The sequence below is a fragment of the Bombyx mandarina genome, chromosome 25 (assembly GCF_030267445.1).
Source record: "Bombyx mandarina strain Sakado chromosome 25, ASM3026744v2".
In the NCBI taxonomy this organism is placed as follows: domain Eukaryota; kingdom Metazoa; phylum Arthropoda; class Insecta; order Lepidoptera; family Bombycidae; genus Bombyx; species Bombyx mandarina.
Window position 1 is genome coordinate 8,645,654 of NC_143231.1, and position 23,155 is coordinate 8,668,808.

The 23,155-nt window shown below is 36.3% G+C and overlaps 1 protein-coding gene and 1 long non-coding RNA gene across 3 annotated transcripts; both read right to left on the minus strand.

Moving 5' to 3' along the window:
- Positions 1–655: 655 nt before the first annotated feature.
- Positions 656–22,009, minus strand: LOC114250877 (uncharacterized). Of its 2 annotated transcripts, XM_028184934.2 has the most exons (7): positions 21,811–22,009; positions 11,186–11,285; positions 9,855–10,214; positions 4,108–4,270; positions 3,424–3,567; positions 2,657–2,861; positions 656–1,993 (listed from the first exon to the last, which is right to left on the minus strand). In XM_028184934.2, the coding sequence occupies exons 2-7, from the start codon at positions 11,253–11,255 to the stop codon at positions 1,757–1,759; spliced, it is 1,179 nt and encodes a 392-aa protein (XP_028040735.2). In that variant the 5' UTR covers positions 11,256–11,285; positions 21,811–22,009; the 3' UTR covers positions 656–1,756. The 2 variants fall into 2 exon arrangements, with proteins under 2 accessions (XP_028040735.2, XP_089594611.1); XM_089738485.1 differs by lacking the exon at positions 11,186–11,285 and having other exon boundaries at positions 21,811–21,992.
- On the minus strand, positions 8,364–9,848 carry LOC149499877 (uncharacterized). Its single transcript, XR_016325393.1, has 2 exons — positions 9,455–9,848; positions 8,364–9,115 (listed from the first exon to the last, which is right to left on the minus strand). It is a non-coding gene; the product is annotated as an uncharacterized LOC149499877 (long non-coding RNA).
- Positions 22,010–23,155: the final 1,146 nt, after the last annotated feature.

A 23,155-nucleotide genomic window follows, 5' to 3' on the forward strand; every position in this document is an offset into this window, starting at 1 on the left:
TAAGTCTTAGTAAAATAGTGGTCATTTACTGAGATTTTGTCAGTGGACTTTTTAGTAAATCCTGAGAAGCTTCATCCTAAGACATTGGTTCATTTTCCCACATTTGTGCACTTTCATAGATATTTAAAAGTTAATAACCGCCATTATAAAACATTTAGATCTAAAGAAACACTAAATTGACAAAATAAAACAATTTGTACAACTTCGCCCCATGTTCCCGCCAAAAAGTGCACTTGACAAGAAAATTTTAGAATTGACTTAACCTTTTTATAGGCCAAAGGATCAACCTCATTCGGGGTTATCGTCTGTAAGAAAGTATAATTTTCCTTTTATTTTAATAGAAAAATGGTGAATGGTCAAACACATCATAATGGAGAGATAGAAATTTCTCTATGATCATCGTATATTCACTTTACGGTAGATAGAAATAGGCAAGATACTCTAACTTTTTCAAATTTTATTTTTATCGCAGGATATTATGGTCTCTTCGTGGAGATTGTGCATTTAACGTAGATTGCCAATCGCATCCATATAAAGTACACTCAATAGTCGCATCACTCGATATGAATACATTAGGCGTCCTGTCGGCTAGACTACGAAATGTTTATAGGTGAATTGGCGAATAGGATTACAAATCAAATAAGGAAGGAAAATATGTATTCCATGTGTATACATTTATTTATTAGTCACAATAGAGAAAATCTTACAATGAAAAACAATTTGTAAAAATAAATGCGAAAATTACAAAATCGTAAATTAAACTGAACTTATAAAGTAATTTTAATACTGGCTCTTATAGGCCCATTTAATGTTCTTTGCCAATTTAAAAAACTCAAATTATTGTATTAAAATACAAGAAACGCAAATTTGACCATTTGGATTTGAGCACAGATTTTTAATATTATTACAAAATTAATATTTTTTATTTCAAAACGAACCAATCAAAGACTAATAATTTACATGTCACAATTTACCGTTCTTGACTTCAGAAATGAGACACTATTTTCCGCATGTTTTTAAATTTTAAATTTTATTAAATCTCTGATTTGTTTTAAATTGCGTGGGTAGGCAACAACGTTACCTTACAACATCACAAAATCCCCATACACCTACTTTATGGTGTTTCATAAATTTTGCAACTATAATGCTTTGTTATCACCATGCTTAATCCGTGGGCGGCGTCGTCATGAATATGTGTTAAAAACACAATTACAACGCAGGAAGACTGAGCGTCTTCTAGAAGCTAGTGACGAAATTTATGGAAGAAAATCGAATTATTTAAAACAAAACGAAAGAAATCAAGCTTCCTTAGTTTTTCATGTAGATATGACAATATATGCAAAATTTCAATTTAAATGGCAAATAAAGAAGCTTAGCAGTAAATTATCAATGAGATTGCCACAGTTTTTTAAATCCGTAATAACATTTTTATATGCAATACTGTCGACTGATAGTTCGCAGTGCGAAGCTTGGGGGAATATACTTTGCGTTGGATGCTCTTTGATTATAAAATTGATTAAGACTTAGGAAGTACATTCAATTGAATCAAACACGACACTGAATATAAATCTGACACTTAGATCTAATTTAGGTTGATACCTACCACTGGACCACGATATGGCGTTATGTTAAGTTTGTACGTATATTTCATCAAATAAATATACGTGGGTAGGATAGAGATAAACAAAAAAACAGTCTATACATTTTATGTACGTCTGAAGCTGAAATCAACGATTTACATTTACATTAAAATAATTTACTTCTCTTTTCGTTCTTCGGGATTGTGAGTCATTTCTATTAAGTCTGTGGCGTATGACGTCCTCTGGGGTGTTGTTACGAGAGATGCAGGTACGGATTCCTGTTCTAATGAAACCGTAACGAGCTCAGTGGTGGCAGTTGGTTCGGATTTCGCTGACACGTTATCGCGCTTGTTCGGCGAACTGTTCGACGAACGTGAATGTCTGGAAGCTCTTCTCAAATAAGGAGTGATTTTCTGTTAAAGAGAGATTCGTTATTAGAGAGAGATTAATATTCTCAATATCACAAAATAAGAACGATGATAATCTATATAATTCGATGCTTGAAAGGCAAACATGACTAAGCGACAATGCGTGAAGTTTACAGTAGACTAATTTAAAGTTGAAATACCTGAAAAAAATTATATTTTAACGAATCTAGCTGTAGGATTATAATTGTTTTAATAGACCTAGAAATATATTTTTTTTGTGCATCGAATATTGTTATTGCCTATCATTTATGTACAAAGCAGTTAAATTGTCGCTTAGTCACGTTTGCTTTTCAAGCGTCGAATATATAAATGAATTGCTGTTCGTTAGTCTCGCTAAAACTCGAGAACGGCTTGACCGATTTGGCTAATTTTGGTCTTGAATTATTTGTCGAAGTCCAGAGAAAGTTTAAAAGGTAGATAAATATGAAAATGCTCGGAATTAAATAAAAATAACAATTTTGTTATTCCTTTGATGTGGGGACACATACGTCAGAATAAGTAATTTTGTTGGTTACAAGTTTATTTTATACAAAAGCTTAGGTATTTTATTAATCGATTGAGGCACTACGAAATCTGCCGGGTCAGCTAGTAACCAGTAAAATTTCGTGACGTATAAAAAAATACAATTAGGTACGCTGGACGGCTTACGTTTTGTGGATCCCTTTTAAGGTACACGCTGGTTTTCTTGACTTGAAAATCGGGAGCGGCTAGGCAGCGTGCGAACAGTAAGGCGGTGGCGCAGGCCCAGCTGGCCCACACGGCAGCGCTGGCCGCTCGTGTCGTCGCCGCCCTGCCGCTAAAACTCCACGTCGCTTCCCAACTTCGCTCTATATGTTCGTTCACAGATGAACAACTGTCACACAACAAAAGTTATAACATCCTTCTTTATAGGACTTCGAGTTAGGAACATGTCGGACGGTGATACCAATCTTTATAACAAAATATATATCTTTTTATTTTTTTATTGATTAGATGGGTGGACGAACTCACATCCCACTTGGTGTTAAGTGGTTACTGGAGCCTATAGACATCTACAACGTAAATGCGCCACACACCTTGAGATATAGTTAGTGAGTGAGATATAGTATAGTCACAACGGCTGCCCCACTCTTCAAACCGAAACGCATTACTGCTTCACGGCAGAAATAGGCGGAGCGGTGGTACCTACCCGTGCGGACTCACAAGAGATCCTACCACCAGTAATTACGCAAATTATAATTTTGCGGGTTTGATTTTAATTGCACGATGTTATTCCTTCACCGTGGAAGTCAATCGTGAACATTTGTATGGATTCCAGTAACCACTTAATCGGGTAAGCCATGGCTTGTTTGCTCAAAAGGCAATATCATTTAATTGCTGTCAAATCCAGAATCGAATACTTTTTAAATTTTGAAAATATCTACACAAGCACTCACTTAGTCGAATTGGTGATTTCGAAAAATGCTTCACAGAACGCGTGTAGGCCCTTGTTCGTCATGGTAAAACTATAGCCAGTGAGACCTGCCATTACTAGCGAAAATAACAAGGCTGGCATTAATATACGCCACGGCTGCTGGAGACTGCAAATATAGAAAATGAAGTTTGTGTTAAATCACATATTTGAGAAAATATTGTGCTTAGTGCGAATTATTTAATTTTCCTTTGTTTTCCGCTAGGGGCGCTTTTCCAACTCCATACGAATTTAACTTTTACACGATCGAGAAAGTAAAAAAACAGATCCATATATACTTTGAATCAATTCAATGCACAGTCGTGTAGTTAATCTATACATATAAATAAAATTGGAGTGTCTGTTTGTAATATTGTAATAACCGCTTTTTACTACATGCATATGAATATATATACGATCATACACCAAAATAACATTTTTCACAATTTTTGTCTGTCTGTCTGTTTGTTCCGGCTAATCTCTGGAATGGCTGGACCGATTTTGACGGGTCTTTCGGGACCCGCGGTACGACAATAACCGCGTGTAACATCGCGGGACTCAGCTAGTAATGCAATATATTCAATTTGTGTTTATGATTGTTTAACCAAATTAATTTGTGTGTGTTAACAGCGTGGACATTAATTTATAATATTATTAGATTTTATCTCACCCAGTTCGAGCATAGCCTCCGCCCGGACAGATTGTAAACATAACAATCCACGTAATTGCGAAAACAGTTGACAATACAGGCATATACTCGGCATACTGGCAGTCATTGTCTTTTCCGAACAAAGACCTAGAAGTGTCCAGTACTATTCGACGAGTTGAGTTACCTTAAAAATTGATTAGTTTCAGGTCAGGAATATCGCTAGCTTTAAATGTCATGTATTACCTTTGTATTATTATATATTATGCAACTTTAAATGTTGTGTGAATTCTGTAAGAGATTGCATAATTAATGTTATAAGGAATTGAAAGATGGAGCCTAAATATTTTGAGGCTATTAACTTGACTAAAATTAATAGTGAGAATATAAAATAAATCGTAAAATTTTACAAACTATTTCTTTTGATACATTCTTAATGTAAAGGGCCTATCTATATTAAAGTATAGTCTAGTCTATCGGGCTATTAATTAAAAAACCCGAGAGTGGGCCACCTCTCGAGTACTGCCTCATCCACATCACCGATCCGTAATATCCTCAATTTATATTATTCCGCAAGATACTTTTCTCCCTCTAGTTCCAACGTAAAATAAGATAATGCAATGCGACTTCAACATCCATTTCACTTCTACGATAAATGAAAAACAATCAAGTCAGTAGTAGGTACACGTAAAGATAGCTGAATAATTTTTTTTATTACTTAGATGGGTGGGCGAGTTCACAACCCACCTGGTGTTAAGTGGTTACTGGAGCCCATAGACACCTTGAGATATAAGTTCTAAGGTCTCAAGTATAGTTACAACGGCTGCCCTACCCTTCAAACCGGAACGCATTACTGCTTCATGGCAGAAATAGGCAGGGCGGTGGTACCTACCCGCGCGGACTCACAAGAGGTCCTACCACCATTAAGTGAATATAATAAATACTCATCTACAGAATATTAGCTGATTGATGTGCCTTTGGAAAACATACAGCATTGTATTATGAAGAAGCAGTGTGTACTTAGCTTAAATTCCTTGTCTATGTCCAACCATAGACAGTCAATTTAGTTCCATCTTTAGCCGCTAGGTGCTGCCAGCAAGTATAAAGGAAGCGCAGCCATCTTTGATCTTCATAGCGTTGTGTACTTTCGTACTGTGAAGTCGCAAATCCACAAATATTTATTCGACTTCTTATTAATTGCAAAAAATATTTATTTTGTGTTTCTATGAGTGTTATTTTGCAATCATTACGAGTATTATTTACCAATCCTATCATCGGACGCCATGAATCACGCGTCATCTGTTGGAGGTGATGTTGAGTCAAGCTCCATAATTTCCGAGAGGGAAGATGTCCAGGCGAGACGCGATGGAGACGCCTCGCGTTCGAACAGCTCGTCAAGCGAAAAAGAACAAAAGGAGTCTCTGCGTAAGAAACGACGGGATTCAAAGGTAACGGTCGATCTTCGAATCGACTCGTTATCCCACCAGGTCAGTGACGTTGTAAATCTAATAATGCATCAACTGTGTGTAACAATTGAATGTAACGAAAATTGTTGTAAACAAATTGATCTCGTCAATACGGAAATTTTGACAAAAACACAACAGATTTAAACTAATAATCTTTGTAACATAATTACTGAAAACTTTGGCAAATCGTCTCCGTCGTACAAGTTACCCGTAAAAGCGTTTTAAATTGTATACGGAAAAAAGGGCCGTATGGATAGAAATAAGACGTCAAAGTTTAATTTCCGTGGTCTCTAACAAAGTATCCTGTTGCCAACGCACTACTCATTGAGGAATTTTTTGTTTGATAATACTAAATTGAAATCTATTCAGCCCCTCGGAGGGCTACAATCCTATTTGTCACGACCTCGTACAAAAGGCAAGCCAAACATTATAAACAATCATAGTCCGTAACATCTGGCACAATCCAGAGGGGGGCAATTGAAGACACCGACGGGAGGCACTGAGTGCCACCAAAATTGTAATAATTTGTAAACCATGTATGGTTACCAAATACCGTAAAAAAAAAAAAAAATTGCTTTTTCTGCGTAAGAAAAGCGACGGATCAATCCGTCCAATTTTCGATCTTCGAGAGTTGAACAAGGTCGTAAAGATAAAACACCTAACTCTTTTCGGACACCTCGGTACCAAACTTTCTTCCAGGAGACTGGATGACAGAATTGAACATTTCTCAGGAATATTTTTCTAGTATCAGTCGCAAAATTTCGTCGATACTTCTTGAGGATCAGTACCTAGGAACCAGTATCAGTACCTTCAGGAAGGAATCGGTACCTTCTTATGAGTTAGTATGAAATGACATGCCTACCCTTCGGTCTGGCTTCAGAGCCACACCTTTTTTGCTTCTATAACATGCGGGTCGCAGAGACCTTGCGTGCAAAGGGAACTCGAGTGCTAGTGTCTACCTAGACGACTTCCTTTTGGTCGACCAAGACAAATCCAAGTTGAAACTTCAGGCTGCAGAAGCTGTGAAGCTTTTGGATTGACCTTTTTTGCTTCCATAACATGCTGGGTCGCAGAGACCTTGCGTGCAAAAGGAACTCGAGTGCTAGTCTACCTAGACGACTTCCTTTTGGTCGACCAAAACAAATCCAAGTTGAAACTTCAGGCTGCAGAAGCTGTGAAGCTTTTGGATTATCTGGGCTGGCATGTCAATTTCCATTATATAGGGTGCTCGGTCGCTCGGTCGCGGAGATATTGCGTGCAAAGTCGAGTGCTAGCTTACCTACACGACTTAATCTTGTTTCACCAAGACAGATAAACGTTTTTGTTCCCATAGCATGCTCGGTCGCGGAGACCTTGCGTACATAGGGAAGTCAAATGTTAACGTACCTACGCGACTTTCTTCTCTTGGTCCTTGAAAACAAATACACCTTTTTGCTTCCATAGCATGCTCGGTCGCGGAGGCATTGCGTGCAAAATCGAAGTGCTAGCTTACCTACACGACTTGATCTTGTTTCACCAAAACAAATAAACGTTTTTGCTCCCATACCATGCTCGGTCGCGAAGACCTTACGTACATAGGGAAGTCAAATGTTAACCTACCTACGCGACTTCTTCTTGGTCCATGAAGACAAATACACCTTTTTTGCTTGCATAGCATGCTCTGTCGCGGAGACATTGCGTGCAAAGGGATGTTGAGTGTTATCCCACCTACGCAAATTCCACCTGGTCCATCAAAAGAAGTCAAAGTTGAGTCTTCAGGCCCTCATAAGCTGTAAAGCTCTTGGATTATTTGGGCTGCCAAGTCAGCCTTACAAAAAATCAATTAGTACACTGGTTCAAGAGATGACATGTCTAGGGATTCGATGGAAAATTGCGAGATATAAAGTAGCCACTCAACAACATCCTAGCTCAAACTCTGACGGAATTACATCAATCTATGCTAACTTTCAAATTGCGAACTTGAAAATTCTTGCGAAGTTTCAAGAAAAAACACCCCCGTAAAAACGGGCCATCTTACATGTGTTAACAATTAAATGCAGCGCTGACGCGGAGCCCCATCTCAGACATTGCCGATACACAAAACCAACCATTTCCTGGCAACGGAAGCTTCGGACATGTGTAGGGGTTACAAATGCAGTGCTGACGCGGAGCCACATGTCAAACATTGCCGAGACACAAAACCAACCATTTCCTGGCAACGGAAGCTTCGGACATGGGTAGGGATTACAATTAGACAAAATATTAACGTCCTGTCTATGGTCAGCTCAACAACTGAAACGGCTCAGCCACAAAAGAGCTATTTGCAATGGTAGTGACAATCAAAATGAATCTGAAAGTATTTCACTAGCGTTGACCTTTCGATCTTTAAACCTAAGCGATAAGTTCAAGATAACTGTCAGCTTATAATCTCTCAGGGAGATACAACATCGTAACCAACAGGCTATCACGAGGAAATCAACCTGCGAAATGGCACTTTTTACCACAAGTGACTACAAAAGTTTTTCGAAAGTGGGGTCATCCGGATATAAACCCATTCGCCGACCAAGATTGGATACCTTCAGCAGACCGTAGAGGATGCGACTAGCATGGAGAATTCCTCCTCTCAACCTTCTCCCCAGAGTACTGACTCACTTCAACAGTGTCTAGGGAACCTACCTGGTAGAGTTCCAAGACTGAGCTTCATTTGGGTTTCCAAGCCCTCAGATCCCGAACGCTAGATAACTCGCACGAAATCCAAAACCTGCCTCCTCCACAGGGTAAACATTAACCCTGAAAGCTTAGAAAGGGGGGGGGGAGTTTGTACAAATAATAGACTTGTCTACACAGGAGAAGATTTATTGAAAATTAGCTGGTGTCAATCCACTTTGCCAGCATACTTACCAGCAACTAGAAGATGGTGCAGATGGTGCTACAGTTTTAAAATTGATCCTAAGTCTGCAGATGTTGCCAAATTCTTTTTTCTTTTCCAAAAAGAAAATTTTGCCTGTAAAACAATCCTTCATAAAGCAGCGCTGACGACTTTCTGTGGGCAACATACATGTAGGACAGCAAACATTTTCAAGCTCTCTAATAAAAATTGCTATTCTAAAAAAGCCATCGGAATAACTAAACAAAATTCAACTACTTATTACAACTTTACTAAGTATAGTCCCATTCACATGAGATCCGAGAATAGTTCTAGATTGGTTTTCTTCAAACCCAGCCACCAGATCACGCCTCAAGGTAGCTTGAAGGACACCAACAACCATGTTGCTGGCTACTGGACGCAGAGTTAATGACCTTACTTTGCTCAATATTTCTAAAGACAGTTTCTTTGATGACAGAGAAAAACATCTTTCTGATACCAGTCTTTGGGTCTAAAATTGAAATCAATTTTCGTCAATAATCTGCATAAGTGCTTTCTAAACATGAAACTAAAGACATGCCCAGTAAGATTCGTAAGGACTTTTTCTAACTATGTTCACAAAAGCGGCATACCGTACTGTAATTGGAAACTGGTCTTCGTTCAACCTTACGAGGTAGTGGCATCAACCCATCTCTAAGAAGTTGTAGATCAGCAGTAGCCTCTGAGATGGATTGATAATGAACCAATGGACGAAATACTTTCTAGAGGCAATTGCAAAGCATCCAAACGTTTACAATAATTATTTCCGAATAATAGAGCTTCCTAAAGATCCTCACGATTCTTTTTTTTTTCAAAACATTTACTCCTACATGATGTATATACATCATTTATACAATTTATACATTTTCTTGTATATACAAGATAAAATGTTTATTACAAACTTATAAATATTTTTTAATTATTGAATTAACATGAAAGTTAACAGCTGTGTTTTTTCGATTTAATAATTATATAAATTATGAACATGATCATTGCGCTTCATAATTTTATTATAGCTTACCTATTTCATCATAGCGTTGTGCTTAATAATTTCACCAGCAGATAACAAACACGTCTTCATAATACAATGCTGTATGTTTTCCAAAGGCACATCAATATTACGGTTTTACATAACAATAAAACCGATATTATGTGCCGAGAAGGAAAACATACAGCATTGCAGGAAGTTCTTCCTGGTGAAGACTATGAAGATCAAAGATGGCTGCGCTTCCTTTATACTTGCTGGCAGCACCTAGCGGCTAAAGATGGAACTAAATTGACTGTCTATGGTTGGACATAGACAAGGAATTTAAGCTAAGTACACACTGCTTCTTCATAATACAATGCTGTATGTTTTCCTTCTCGGCACATAATATCGGTTTTATTGTTATGTAAAACCGTAATATTTAAAAAACACTCACCTGAATATATAATAACATTTTCTTTTGAAAATTTGACATTTGGTACTACCGTACCTGTAACATCTCTTTTAATAATTTTAATTGGCGCGGTATAGTTGTCTTTGACTGCATCATTAGAATCAGTAACAGTAGTTTCATTAGCAATTCCAGTCGCTTCCGAATCATCAAATATATCACTATTGGTTATATTTGGACTGGTTAAATAACTAGTACCATTAATTAATACGTCGATTTCTCGAAATTCTAGTTGTCGCGGGTATAACACACAGTTGTTATCGACCAGTTTCATCGTGTGTTGTAGAAAGACATAGTTGACTACGCCAAATATCGCAGCGCATACGTACAATACTAAATGCCATGCTGAAAAACATTAAAGAAAATTATATTAGTTCAAGACTTCATTTTTCAGGTTACTAGTTCCTAAGTGATTATGAAGTAGACCTGAATAATAAAAAATCCGGCATTTGGAATAAAATACATTTCCAAGAGAAATATGTTAGAAAACGAGTTACGATACAACTTACAAGCACTACTTCCATCAAAAGATATGGAGCTTTTTCAAGTTAAGTTATTAAAATTTGAACCTACATTGCCTTTAAATTTTACAATCAAATTACGCGCACTATATTTTCCATGTTATTATCACGTAGGTACCGGGAATATTCGACTATAAATAACAACTCCCACCACAAAATGCGTCATACACCATGCTTCGGCCACTAATAAGAACAAGGTTTCATTCATCATAAATAATGAGTTTTGTAGCCCAAATCAGTAAGGTCGTTTTTTAAATCAACTGTCGAGTAATATGTAATGGGGACATTAAGCAGATGATTACAAAAAATATTGACTACATCAATAGTAAATAAAATAGAACTAACACCGCAGAAGATAAGACTTAAAATTATATATTAGGCACTAAAAGAATAGTGAAGGAAGGCCAATTGACGAGCCCAGGCTTCTGATATCGTTTCACTTCAATTTTGTACTTCAGTACGGTACAAAAGAAACTCTAATTTGCATTATACCTACTCGTCAAGATCTTATCACGTACCTACCGCCGCTGGCGTAGACTTTTAATCGTGGCCTCAAAAAGGTGTGGTTTCAACAAACATGAGCTCATGTTGATTTAAGATTGCAAATTTTAGGCAACTTAAAACCCATAAACGTACGAATTGAATTGGCCATGGCCTGACGATTGAACGCTAAGTTACATCAGATGACAGTCGGGCAAGGGGAATCAACTTGTATGTTTAAAAAACTATTAATTTTACAGGAAAAATTGAATACCGCAGAACATGTCGTTTTTATTTGGTTGGTAATTTACTTACCTTTCCAGGTCTTGAGATGTTTCGATGCCCTCTCCTCCAACTCACAGTAATCGTAAAGAAGAATAGTCATTTCGTCTTTTTTACTTATTCATAATTTGCACTGGAATTAGAGAAGTCACAATTAAAATTTTAACTTTATTCAAATTTATATCGAGTCTGTTCTCGATCATTTAAAATCATAGGAGCTTACACACCATCTCGAGACCTGGGCGACGGTAACCACTCAACATCAGATGGGCCGTATGCTCGTATGCCTGCTAGGGTAAATTAAAAAAAACACAAGGTTAATTCTTAATTTTTCTGTTAATATGGACAACATGGTTACAACTGGACTAACTGGAATCAGTATTATTGTTGGCCTTATGAATTTCCTCTTGATTTTCAACGAACGCAACTGTATTTTCGATTTTAATACACTTTGCTCACTTCGACCACTGTTGCAGAATGCACATATGGCTTTCTAAATAAGTAAAACTTAGCATATGTGACGAGTCATAATATATCCACCGAGAGGTATGAAAGTGTACTTTATTGTTGCCTCAAAAGCAGATTAAAAAAATAGAAAACAATTTTTATCATTTCGTAATAACAGATTTCATCCCGTTCCCAAAAAATCGGTTTCAAATTATTACGATATAACTATCACAACATTAGGAAACATAGCACTAGGTAGTTACTATGATTAAGAGATATGCCGGGGTCATAAACCGGTTTCTTAATAAAAAACGCTCAGATCAATACATAAGAACTTCGGCCCTTACGCTAAAGAATAAACTTATAATAATAGTGAATTAAACACGAATAAATAAAAAACATATATTTCGCGGATATTTTCCCGCGTTTTACTTCCACAATGATAACTCTTGTGTGATCAGGATTTACAGCGGCGACCTCATGAAATTACTTTGAGAGATCATGATGTTTTGAATTGTGCAACGTCTTCAATCACAATATAATAGAAGACGCAGGTATTTAGATCGCGACCTTTCTCTCTGCGAAGCGTGAGACAATGAATGGGAACTAGCCACATTAAGAGTTACACTAGAGCGAAGCTCAACTATAGTACGATGCAGAACGGATCATTTATGAACAAAGAATAGGACCTAGAATGCTCATAAACCGTCACGTTGTTTATGATATCAAAAATAAAGGCGAGCTCGACCCATCATGAGTTTTCTTTTAGAATGCTACGAAAATACTAAAATGGGATATAATATATGCGAGTGGAAAGTGTAGAATATAAATTTTAATGAACATAATAGCCGAATACACTAAGTCGATATTATAGTATCAGTTAAATTATATAGTGTTAAATATATGCCTACACAATACATATGTATGTATAAATTAAGAAATATAATATACATCAATATTATTTGAAACTTAAAAAGATATTCAAACCAATTTAAAACTTACTTAATTACTGTATGATGTCAGAGGCTCTATTTTAAACAGTTGCTTATTTATGACTGGTTAAACAATACTATGAGCCACTCCTTTCAAAATAATTACTAGATCGATGTTAATTGGAATATTGAGTAGTTACATGTCCCTGGACGTCAAAATTTATGTGACAGTTTCTAATTCCGTACGGGCCTTGCCTAAAAACTACGAATAGACTTATTATTTATTCGTAGCCTAAAAACTAATCATTTTTGGCTTATTCGAACATCAGCTTTGTAAAATGTGTTTAATATATTCTTTAAAGTAAAAATATTCTTTAAAGAGAAATATTTTTTCTGTTTTTGTTTCAAAAGAAGTTTTTTTCTTGTAAATCTTTATCATAGCACTTTAGTGAATTTTTTTTTTGTTTTATATTTTAAACTAAACTAAAAAACACACCGTATATAGTAATAATAGTACTATTAAGTAAATTAACATCTATAATATGTAGTAGTATGTACAAAATACAGGAAAAATATAGTTTTAAATGGCCCATAATACAGTTATTTTATTTTAGTTTCAAAACATATGCTTATGTATATAATAACTGAAAACATTATCCAAACTGGTGAGTCATTGTTAAGATTAGCGTGCACAAACACAGATAAGCCGACAAAACTTTTTTTATGTGTGAGTTACTGGATTTTTCAATAAAGTTGACGATAAAGTTGACGGTAAGCAGCGGTTTAGCTCTGCCCCTGGCGTTGTTGAAGTCCGTGGGCGACGGTAACCACTCACCATCAGGTGGGCCGTATGCACGTCTGCCTACAAGGGCAATAAAAAAAAACTAACCGCTAACAACGTATTATAAGTTTATACTTTTATAATAAAGTTAACTGTCTAAGTTTAATAACATTATGTAAGTATTTAGTATATAGGTATGTAGGTGTTTAGGGTACTGGTGGTAAGACCTCTTGTGAGTCGGCACGGGTAGGTACCACCACCCCGCCTATTTCTGCCGTGAAGCATTAATACGTTTCGGTTTGAAGGATATAACAACAAGGACTCACCATAAGATATGAGTTCTAAGGTCTTATTTACGTTGTATATGTCTATGGGCTCCGTTAACCACTTAACACGAGATGAACTGTGAGCTCATCCACCCACCTATGCAATAAAAAAGGTAGAAATTGTCATTACTAACTAGAATAAAGATTTACCGTAAATACGTGTTTCAATGTGCAAGGGTGACTGTTAGTTAAGCATGTGTACCTTGGTCACGGAGTAGAACGTCTCTAAATAGATGCAGCCAGAATAGAATCAGAAAGCTCGTGGGTACAGTCATACCCAGGCGTTATTTAAACGTTTTGTAAACATAATCTTAATGGATTTTCAGTTTCAATGTTTTCTAATTGTCATCTATACCTACGTTAGTAGTAAGTATGTTCGTTGCAATGTGGTCTGTATGAAAACATTATTGAATCATGCAGTGGCTTTAGGCGTGCATTTAAATATTATTTTTCGCATTTGACCTTCGCATTCGACCAACAAATACGAACTACTGTTACAGTGGACTCGATTCTCCACTACTGACCGAAGACAATCCCACGATACTATATTTCGGATTATACTATATTCGGATAATATTTTGGATATAACGGATTCACAATACAGTCTAATATAGACTATTAGGTACTTTGCAATGTATATTACATTTGTTAAGATTAGTCTTAAATGTCACTGTTACTATGGATTACGTCCGTTTCTAATTAAATAAGTATAAATACATTAAATACATCAAAGATTTTTGCGACATTGCCTACTTGGCATGGCACAGAAGATCCAAAAAGTAGTCCGAAAATGTTGGTATTCTCAGAGTCGATATTACGACGGAGTCGCGCGGAAGGCTTTGATCTCTTCTACTCTACTTCTAAAATACTCGGTTGTATTGTAAATTACATGACAAACGAAAAATAGCACTGTTGTTCGGTGCCCATAAGTTTGTTTAACATAACATTTATCATTAATGGAAGAAACATTTGTAGTTGAAGATGTGAATATATTTGCATTTCATTTGTTCAAACAAAAATGTTTCCATAACCTATATTATATTACTCAATTTCTATAACCTACAGAGAGAGAGAGATAGATATTTAGAGGGCAAATTCAGTTCACTGAAAGACATGGTGCAAACATAAACAGACAAACAAACGGATTGGTTTAAAATTTAAAAAAAAAGCATCGTTATCAGTATTTTTGTCTGTACGAGGTCGGCTTATCGTACCCTACCTAGGTAACGAAGTGAGAATGATTTGATTACGGTTTGTAGACCAGCAATGTATTGTACTAAATAACTAAATGAATTAATAATAAATCCACATTTTTAGTCAGTTTCTTAAATGAATAAGGTTTTTTTTTTCTTGTACTATGCCTTGTAGTTTTTGAATTTGAATCTTAATCTAAAACTATATTTAGTTAGCGTAGTTGTAAATATTTCAGAGGTTTGAGGCATACGTGAGACGTGTCAGTGTGTTCATGAACTGATAATCTAAAAATAAATTCTTAATTTGGTTTTTAATTAACTGCATTATAAATAAACTCAACTACTAACTGTTTTTAGTAAGAAAAAATCAAATATTTTTATGGTATTGAAACTCAGAAACCAGTCATGCAAGACACGCCAAGCGTTTCGCCGCTGTATTGGATTTGATTTCATTTATTTTTTTTAAATAATAGTCAGGTCGTTGACCGTTTATTATTGAAAATAACTTTTATAAGCATTCAGTTAATAGATCACAATGTGAAAACCTATTATAAATTGCTACAACCGTCTACCAAACAATTGCTTTAGGTACATAGCTTGAGAATTTGAATAAAAATATACTATTGTTTGAAAATTCTCTTGAATACTCGTACGTCTGTATTAAAATTGTAATGCGAATAATGAAATTCACATAGTAAGTAAAAAGAAGGTTTTCAATAAACATTATATTTGCAATTATAAACACGCTTATGTGCTAATATGACGCATGACATCAAGGATATACTGATAAACAGACGGAGGAGCATTATTGAAGAGGGACTAATCTCTCATGGGGGTAGTCACGATCCTCAGTAAAGAGGAAGACGACTAAAAGAGGAGGAAGTGCTAATAACCAGTTATTTTCTAATTTAATACTTGCCATAGAAGAAATCAAATCGCAAAATTGTAATAGCAATAAATGTAATGTGGACATATTATGTGTTTTGTTTTCCCTACCTATTCGCTGGCAGCCTAAGGGGTTATTTCAGCTACACGCGGACTTGGCGGGACGCGGGTAGCTGAGAACAGGGGTTCAACCTGAGAAAATTTGCTAATACTAGCCCTGGCAAGAGCAGAATCTACCACTGGATTAGAATCGCGACCGATGAGAAGATCCGGCGAGAAACTCAGAGGACCGTATCTATGGGTTAGTTTGCTCGTAGAAACCTTCGTCATAATTGATGAGTTTGACGAGGACGGTGACCGGTGCTTGAAGAGCCTAAAAGCATCGAAAGTAGATACGACAAGACATATTTCGGGCGACGGTGGCTTTGCGTTGTCCCGTCGCCTGGCTCGAATATAACAATATGTCATATACATATTATAATATATAATATAATGATAAAAGATGGGCAGAAAATTTATTATCTTTTTACTTTAATCGAAGACAGACTGACTTTTAGTTAATCAGCTGGTATTTGATTACAGTTACATATCAACATGAGCAATGCAATTAATCAACCCTCACCTATCGCTAATGATTTATTTAAGCACTTGCTTACTCCAGCTATTTTTTTTCTTAAAATAGAAGGCCGAAAGTGGTGGTATCTTTTGAATTTTGTATGCACAAGATATTTGACAAAAACCTGGAAACATTCTACTGTCATGTCTAATGATTAAAATTAACCCACTCGATGGAAGGTCTTCCCCATGTCGTTTCTTGTATTGAAATTCGTGCAAGCTGAGTGAAACCATGGGGCATATCTAGTTCTTTGTAAACCGAACTGTTAGAAACATACACTGTTTGCTTCTAAAGCGATTTTCTCTTCGATGTCCTATCAACAATAGTATTATTATTCACTGAAAATTCTATAAATCGGGATTTTTTACAAAAGGATCACTTTTCATACTAATAAGGACCGTTCTGTGAAGGAAATACGCATATTTTTTTGTGAATTTAATTAATACAACGGAATTTGAAAATGTTTGAGAGCCAGAGAAACGGTGTAATTCAATTCCATTCGATCGATTCCATTGTATACCTATACGTGTTGTTGTCAGCTGTAGTCATGGTTATCGAGTTACAATGAACTTTTAAAATGTTACGATAACTCCACTGTACCACGTCCTAACTATCGCAATGACAATGAAATGAATACCTACGTTTATGCAAATGATGTCTGGATGTAAATATTTCATTGCTTTAAGAACGACAATAAATTGTTTTAAAAAGATGACATTACAAGAGAAGAAACATTACAAACATTTTAATTTATGTACATATTTTATTTTTATTTTTTTCGTTTATAATATATTTTTCTTAAATATAAAATACATTGCAATATATCTTGCAGAAGTGGCCTCGATTCGCAGTCAACTGAATAGATGTTAACCTCACGTAAATATGTTTGTCCTTTGTCTTCTTATCAATAGAACCTATCACGACTGATATGTTTTGATTCCCGAAAAAAGAATTTCCCGATATTTTTTTCCCGCGTACCGCTTCAACAAAGCGCGGCATCTCTTCAGTCTCAGGTCCATCAGACGAGCATTCAAACGATGTCCTGTTTTTCTTCGATATGCCCGAAGCCCTAAGTCTTCATTTAACACCCTTTTCACCGTGGTTCTGCTTAACCCCATCTGAAGGGCCAACAGTTTCTGCTTACGTTTGGTATTTCTTTGAATTCGCGCCTTCACAGCTTTTATCACTGCTGGAGTCCTAACAGACCGAGGGCGACCACGTCTTGACCTGTCATCTACACTAGAGTCTTCATTGTATCGTTTGATGGTACGATAAACGAATCTTTTGGTTATATTAAAATTTTTCAGTATGTTAAAAAATTGAATTGGCGCGTAACCGCAACGATGCAACGCAATAACTGCAACACGGTCTTCTTTAAGCGTCCACTCCATATTAAAAATGAATAAAATTCTAAAAGTATACATTTTTATTTTCATGAACAATTCGAAATTCGAATTCAATAAACTTTTTTGTAGCCAGCATTCTAAAAGAAAAGTTTTTAATGTGTGACAATACTTATGACCTGACTAGTTATATATCGATACCATGCGTGCATATTTTGATTCATATAAATAAAAATATATTTATATAAAAATTACTTTAACTTTTTGTACCCAAACATTGATTTCGTAAGTAAATACCTACATAATATTTAAAAGGGCGAGACATCCGAATACTATACATTTGGGATTAGGACCTCATTTCATGTTGGGTGATATCCACTCGTCGTTTCTATCCACCAAATACAATAAAAACATAAATGTAAATTCAAGCCACGTTCAATGAAGATTCGTTATACCTACTAGTCGCGCATGTTAATTTTTGATAACGGATATAATGTGATATTATTGTCTTTGTGGTATTTAAAAATCTAAATTTTAGTGTATATTTTCAAAATAATAAGATGCGAAACATAGGATCTAAAACGGATGAAGTAAAATAAAGATCAAAAGAAGAAACAAGAAAGTCCCACTCTATGGTACTTTGCAATGGATGTACTACTGGAAATATAATCTAAGGAGGGTTGATGGTCGTAAACCACCTAACCAATCCCTATGCAGTATGATAAGAGGATATGCCGGAGCCATCCCACATAATCTACGATAAGAGCAAAATAAGAAGAAGTTCATTTTTGATCATGTTACGCTGACAGAAAATAAGACGATTTAAGCCTTGTCATTTGTTTGTTACAGGTTCCGGACTAACACTCGCTTCGAGGTTTTTGAAAAGCAGCTTTTTGCAATAAAAATAGTGGGGAGAGGAGGCTCGTTCATCCATCTGTGCTATAAAAATAAAATCATACTGAGGGGAAAACTTTATATTTGTCTAGCACTTTTCTTACAAAATTTTCGATCCAGACGAGTGTTTTAAAAAAACATGGTTTATTAAAATTGGAATATACTTAGTGCCTGATTAATATTTGTAACCGACAAAAGTAAGTGAATACTAAAAAAGGACTTATGCGATCTTTTATAGTTCCCAAATTCATCATAAGTCTTTGATTTTAATTAACATAAATTATACATACAACAGTTGAACAGCATTGCATACTTATGGCTGTATGTATTAATCTTGATTGTCTGACGTAACCGCTTATTTTGCGTTTGAAGTTTTTGTATGGATGCCGATTTATGTTCGTTTACATTTTGATAAGCTTGTATCAGAAAATATACCGAATGGTTGAAAAATATTTAGATCTTTTAATATTCTCATAACATATTTTTATTTAATCATGAGAAAAAACAATTAGTACGATGGCGTTAAATTAATATTTATTTTTCTGTTTGGAACTTATTTCCTATTATTTTTAACACGTTCACTGCGGAACAGGCCCAAATCAGCCTGCCGCGGAATTTCACCTGGTGCGGACGAAGAAAACTGTCCCTCTCGCTGGTGCGGAACGATTATCTCAGGTGTTTGTAAAGGTACGACAAAGACAAATATATATTTGAGATTGTGGTCAAAAGTATAGGTGTTCCCTATAAAAACATCACGGCAGGCCTTTATCGGCCTATCACGCACTGACGGTAAAAAATATCAACTCGGTGCGGGAGGAGGCCTATTGTGGCCCGCCGTCCCAACAGGCTGTTGGCGACCCGATACCGCACAGAGCGCCCGCCTCGCCAGTTAGTGTTGGGCAAGCTATCGGAACTGACGTACGTCACGTTTTATTTATTCCTTAAAATTAAAGGCACGATGTCAGGCAATAAAAGAAAGATAAATATTTTGGAAAATAAATTAATTTGCGGTGCAGATAGTGATAGTGACAGCAGTCAGGAGATATTTTCCTTCAAGAAAATGAAAAACTGCGGGAAACCATGAAGAGTTCCGAGGTGAAAAGGAAAGTAAAAAAAATTAAAACATACTGCAGAATGTGCAAGCAAAATCTTTGTGCGAAATGTTTTAAAGACAGCCATTAATAAATAATTAAATAAACAATTTTTATTTCTTTACTTTAATTCTGTTTTATTTTCGATATCCCCTTATTTTTGTCTTTCCCATCACTACTAAAAATACTTTCTAGTGCGGTTCTGGTCGATATCGACCCGCCACTTTCCCTGGTTTATTTCTCATTTTCTGTTCGGCAGATCCCGGGGCGAATCAAATCTAAAGAAGTTGGGTTCAAGGTTTTTCCAACAGTCCAAAAACTGTTCACCTACATTATGTTTTCGCAAAGTTATAGCAATTTAATCTAACCTTGTGCTGACGTGTCGAAAAAGACCTACCACGCACTGGCGGAAAAATCATTGGGGGCACAATTTGGCCCGCCGCCGCACCAGACAAAGGTTTAAGATTTTACTTGCCGCAGCGAACGTGTTAATAATATTCAAATTCAGAGACATAACTTGATACAGATTGAATTTCTTGAAGTTGATTACTTAGCTTATTGTATTTCTTGGATCGTAGCGTGTACGCATTTAATCATGATTACAACAATAGGATATTCCCTGAACTTATGTTTGTTTGCAGTTTTTTGCACTTACAAGCTGTGTTGTTATAAGTGTTTTTTGTTACGAAAAGAACTGTTTTAAATTACCGACGCTTTTTTTATTATTCACTATGAGTACGATTCATTGGCAGACTAGAAAGCCACCATTGCCGCAGTTAACGTCAATGACATTTTACAACGTCATAGATTAACACGTCCTTGACGAACTTTTAATCGACATCATTCATGAAGGCTACTCCGTGTGCTGTGTACAAATTTATTTTAGTAAGAATTCTTTTTTCTTTCCTAGCTATGCTGATAGCCTTGAGAGGCTATTTCAGCTTCTCCTTGACGTGTAGGTGAGCTCACGGGTCTCAAGCCGGAGTGTTGCTTACACTAGCCCTAATAAAGGCAGTGCTTCGGAGAATCTACCACCAGATCGGAAACGCGACCCACTGAGAAGATCCAGCGAGAAACTCAGTGGGCTGTGGCTGGATTAACAGTAACCATAGATACTGAAACATACTTCATTTTGCGGTAATGAATATTAGTATTGGTGGTAGGGCGTCTTGTAAGCCCATATGGTTGGTTGGTTAAATAGCCTTGATCTCTTGTATAACTGGGGCCAAATCCGCACGTCTCAACCTGGATGTCGGCATTCACGTTGTAATGTCTAAAAGCTCTGGTAAATACTTAACACCTGATGGGCCGTAAGCTCGTTCAACCGTCTAGGCAAAAGCTGAAAAAATCATCGATATACCAGTTCGAGCCTGTGCCACACCGCAAGAGAGGAAAACACCTCTGACCAACCATGAGCAGAAGTTTTATAAACGACGCAAAAATTGTTGCGGAATGCAAAATTTTGTTAAATTATATTCAAATTCATTTAAAATGTTTAAACTTCATATATATATTTTTTGCAATAAAAATAAAATCTGAATTTTTGTTGAATCCTTCAAGTTGGAGACGAAGGCGGCTCGGACGCGACAACAATAAAACTGAGGTCAAGGAAACGAATGACAAGGACAAAATATGTATCTATCTTAATAAGCATGGTAGGTTTCGAAGTAACATTTTTTTATTTTTTTATTTTTTATTGCTTAGATGTGTGGACGAGCTCACAGCCCACCTGGTGTTAAGTGGTTACTGGAGCCCATAGACATATACAGCGTAAATGCGCCACACACCTTGATAATATTTCAAGTTAGATCAATTTATCTATTAGGTATATTATCAAATGATTCACTTGTTAATTATCTAAATAAATAAAACTATATGTATATTTATTACAGTCGATAAATACATTTTATTAGATGCTTGAGTTTTCCTTGCGACGATGTTTATTAAAATAATTACCAACCTACTAATCGTTCTGTTTAAAAATACATATTCATTTTGTAGAATATTGTTCCAATCTGCATGTACTGTTAAAATATATCTAAGCGCTTGAAAGATAGGATGAATGCATATATGTATGCATAAAATAACTTTTTGTCAAAATGTTTGTTGTGAAAACGAGGCTACGAATAATTTACATAACATGTGCATACCTTTTATCGTGTAAAGGAAGTGATAATGCCAGCGATAACTACCCGCCCAATTGTTGACATTTTCATTGGTTTTTTTTTATTCTCGTAAACACTTATCAAACTCGTAACCCGTTTACTCACACGCACGGACACCGCGTCCACTCGCAAGCAAAGTACGGACCGAATTCAAAGATCCAATGTTTTCATACATATGTCGTTTCGTTTCTGAGCAGAAAATTGCAAGAATGAAATGGAAAGTATTCATATGAGAATTGTAGTGAATATGACAAGAACAGCAATATTGTTCGCGCTTCAGCCGTTGTGGGTTTGAGCATGCGACGTTGGGGAGATACTGGTGACGTAACCACATGATGTCATGGCGGCAACCGCGTGAAGACACAGACGAGTTATATTTAAGATAAATAATACATCGTGAGGTAGATTAAAAATGTAAATAAAATGGTTGCATTTTTTTTTGTTTTTGATACATTGATGCCGTATTCAAATATGGACAAGACGAATAAATAGTATTTAAAGAATAAACCCAGCTGTTTTCAAAATACATAGTCTTGAATTGAGAAATTAAAAGTAGTACCCGTAGCCCACAAATAATGGTTCTAAGACTTCTAAGTCTCAATTTTATAGCTCAACGGCTGCCCCATTCTTCAAACCGAAAGCATTATCATTAACCCATAGACACAGCCCACTGAGTTTCTCGCCGGATCTTCTCAGTGGGTCGCGTTTCCGATCCGGTGGTAGATTCTGCGAAGAGTTGCTCTTGCTAGGGCCAGTGTTAGCAACACTCCGGTTTAAGCCTCGTGAGCTCACCTACATGTTAGGGCGAAGCTGAAATAGCCTCTCAAGGCTATCAGCATAGGTAGGAAAAAAAATACTGCTTCAAGACAGAAATAGTTAAGGTGGTGGTATCTACCTGTGTGAGCTCACAAGACGCCCCACGGTAAGTAAGCTGCGACGATGTCTACTCCTCATCAGAAGGGTTGTATAGTCTTCTTTATAGCATTGATGGGGGTGGACGAGCTCAAGGCCCACCTGGTGTTAAGTGGTAACCGCAGCCCATAGACATCTACAACGCAAATGCTATTCTACCACCACCCACCTCGAGACATGAGTTGTAAGGTCTAAGTTTTAACAATACAACGGCTGCCCCACCCTTCAAACTGTAACGAATTACTGCTTCACGGCAGAAATAAGCAAAGTAGTGGTACCGGGCATCTATGTACCTGTGCGGAATCATAAGACGTCCTACCACCAGTAACTTTCTACCTTTGAAGACAATGAAAGTATTTAACTATACCTATCTTTATCAATACCTATCTTTAGTACGTAATTGTGCCATGATTCCGCA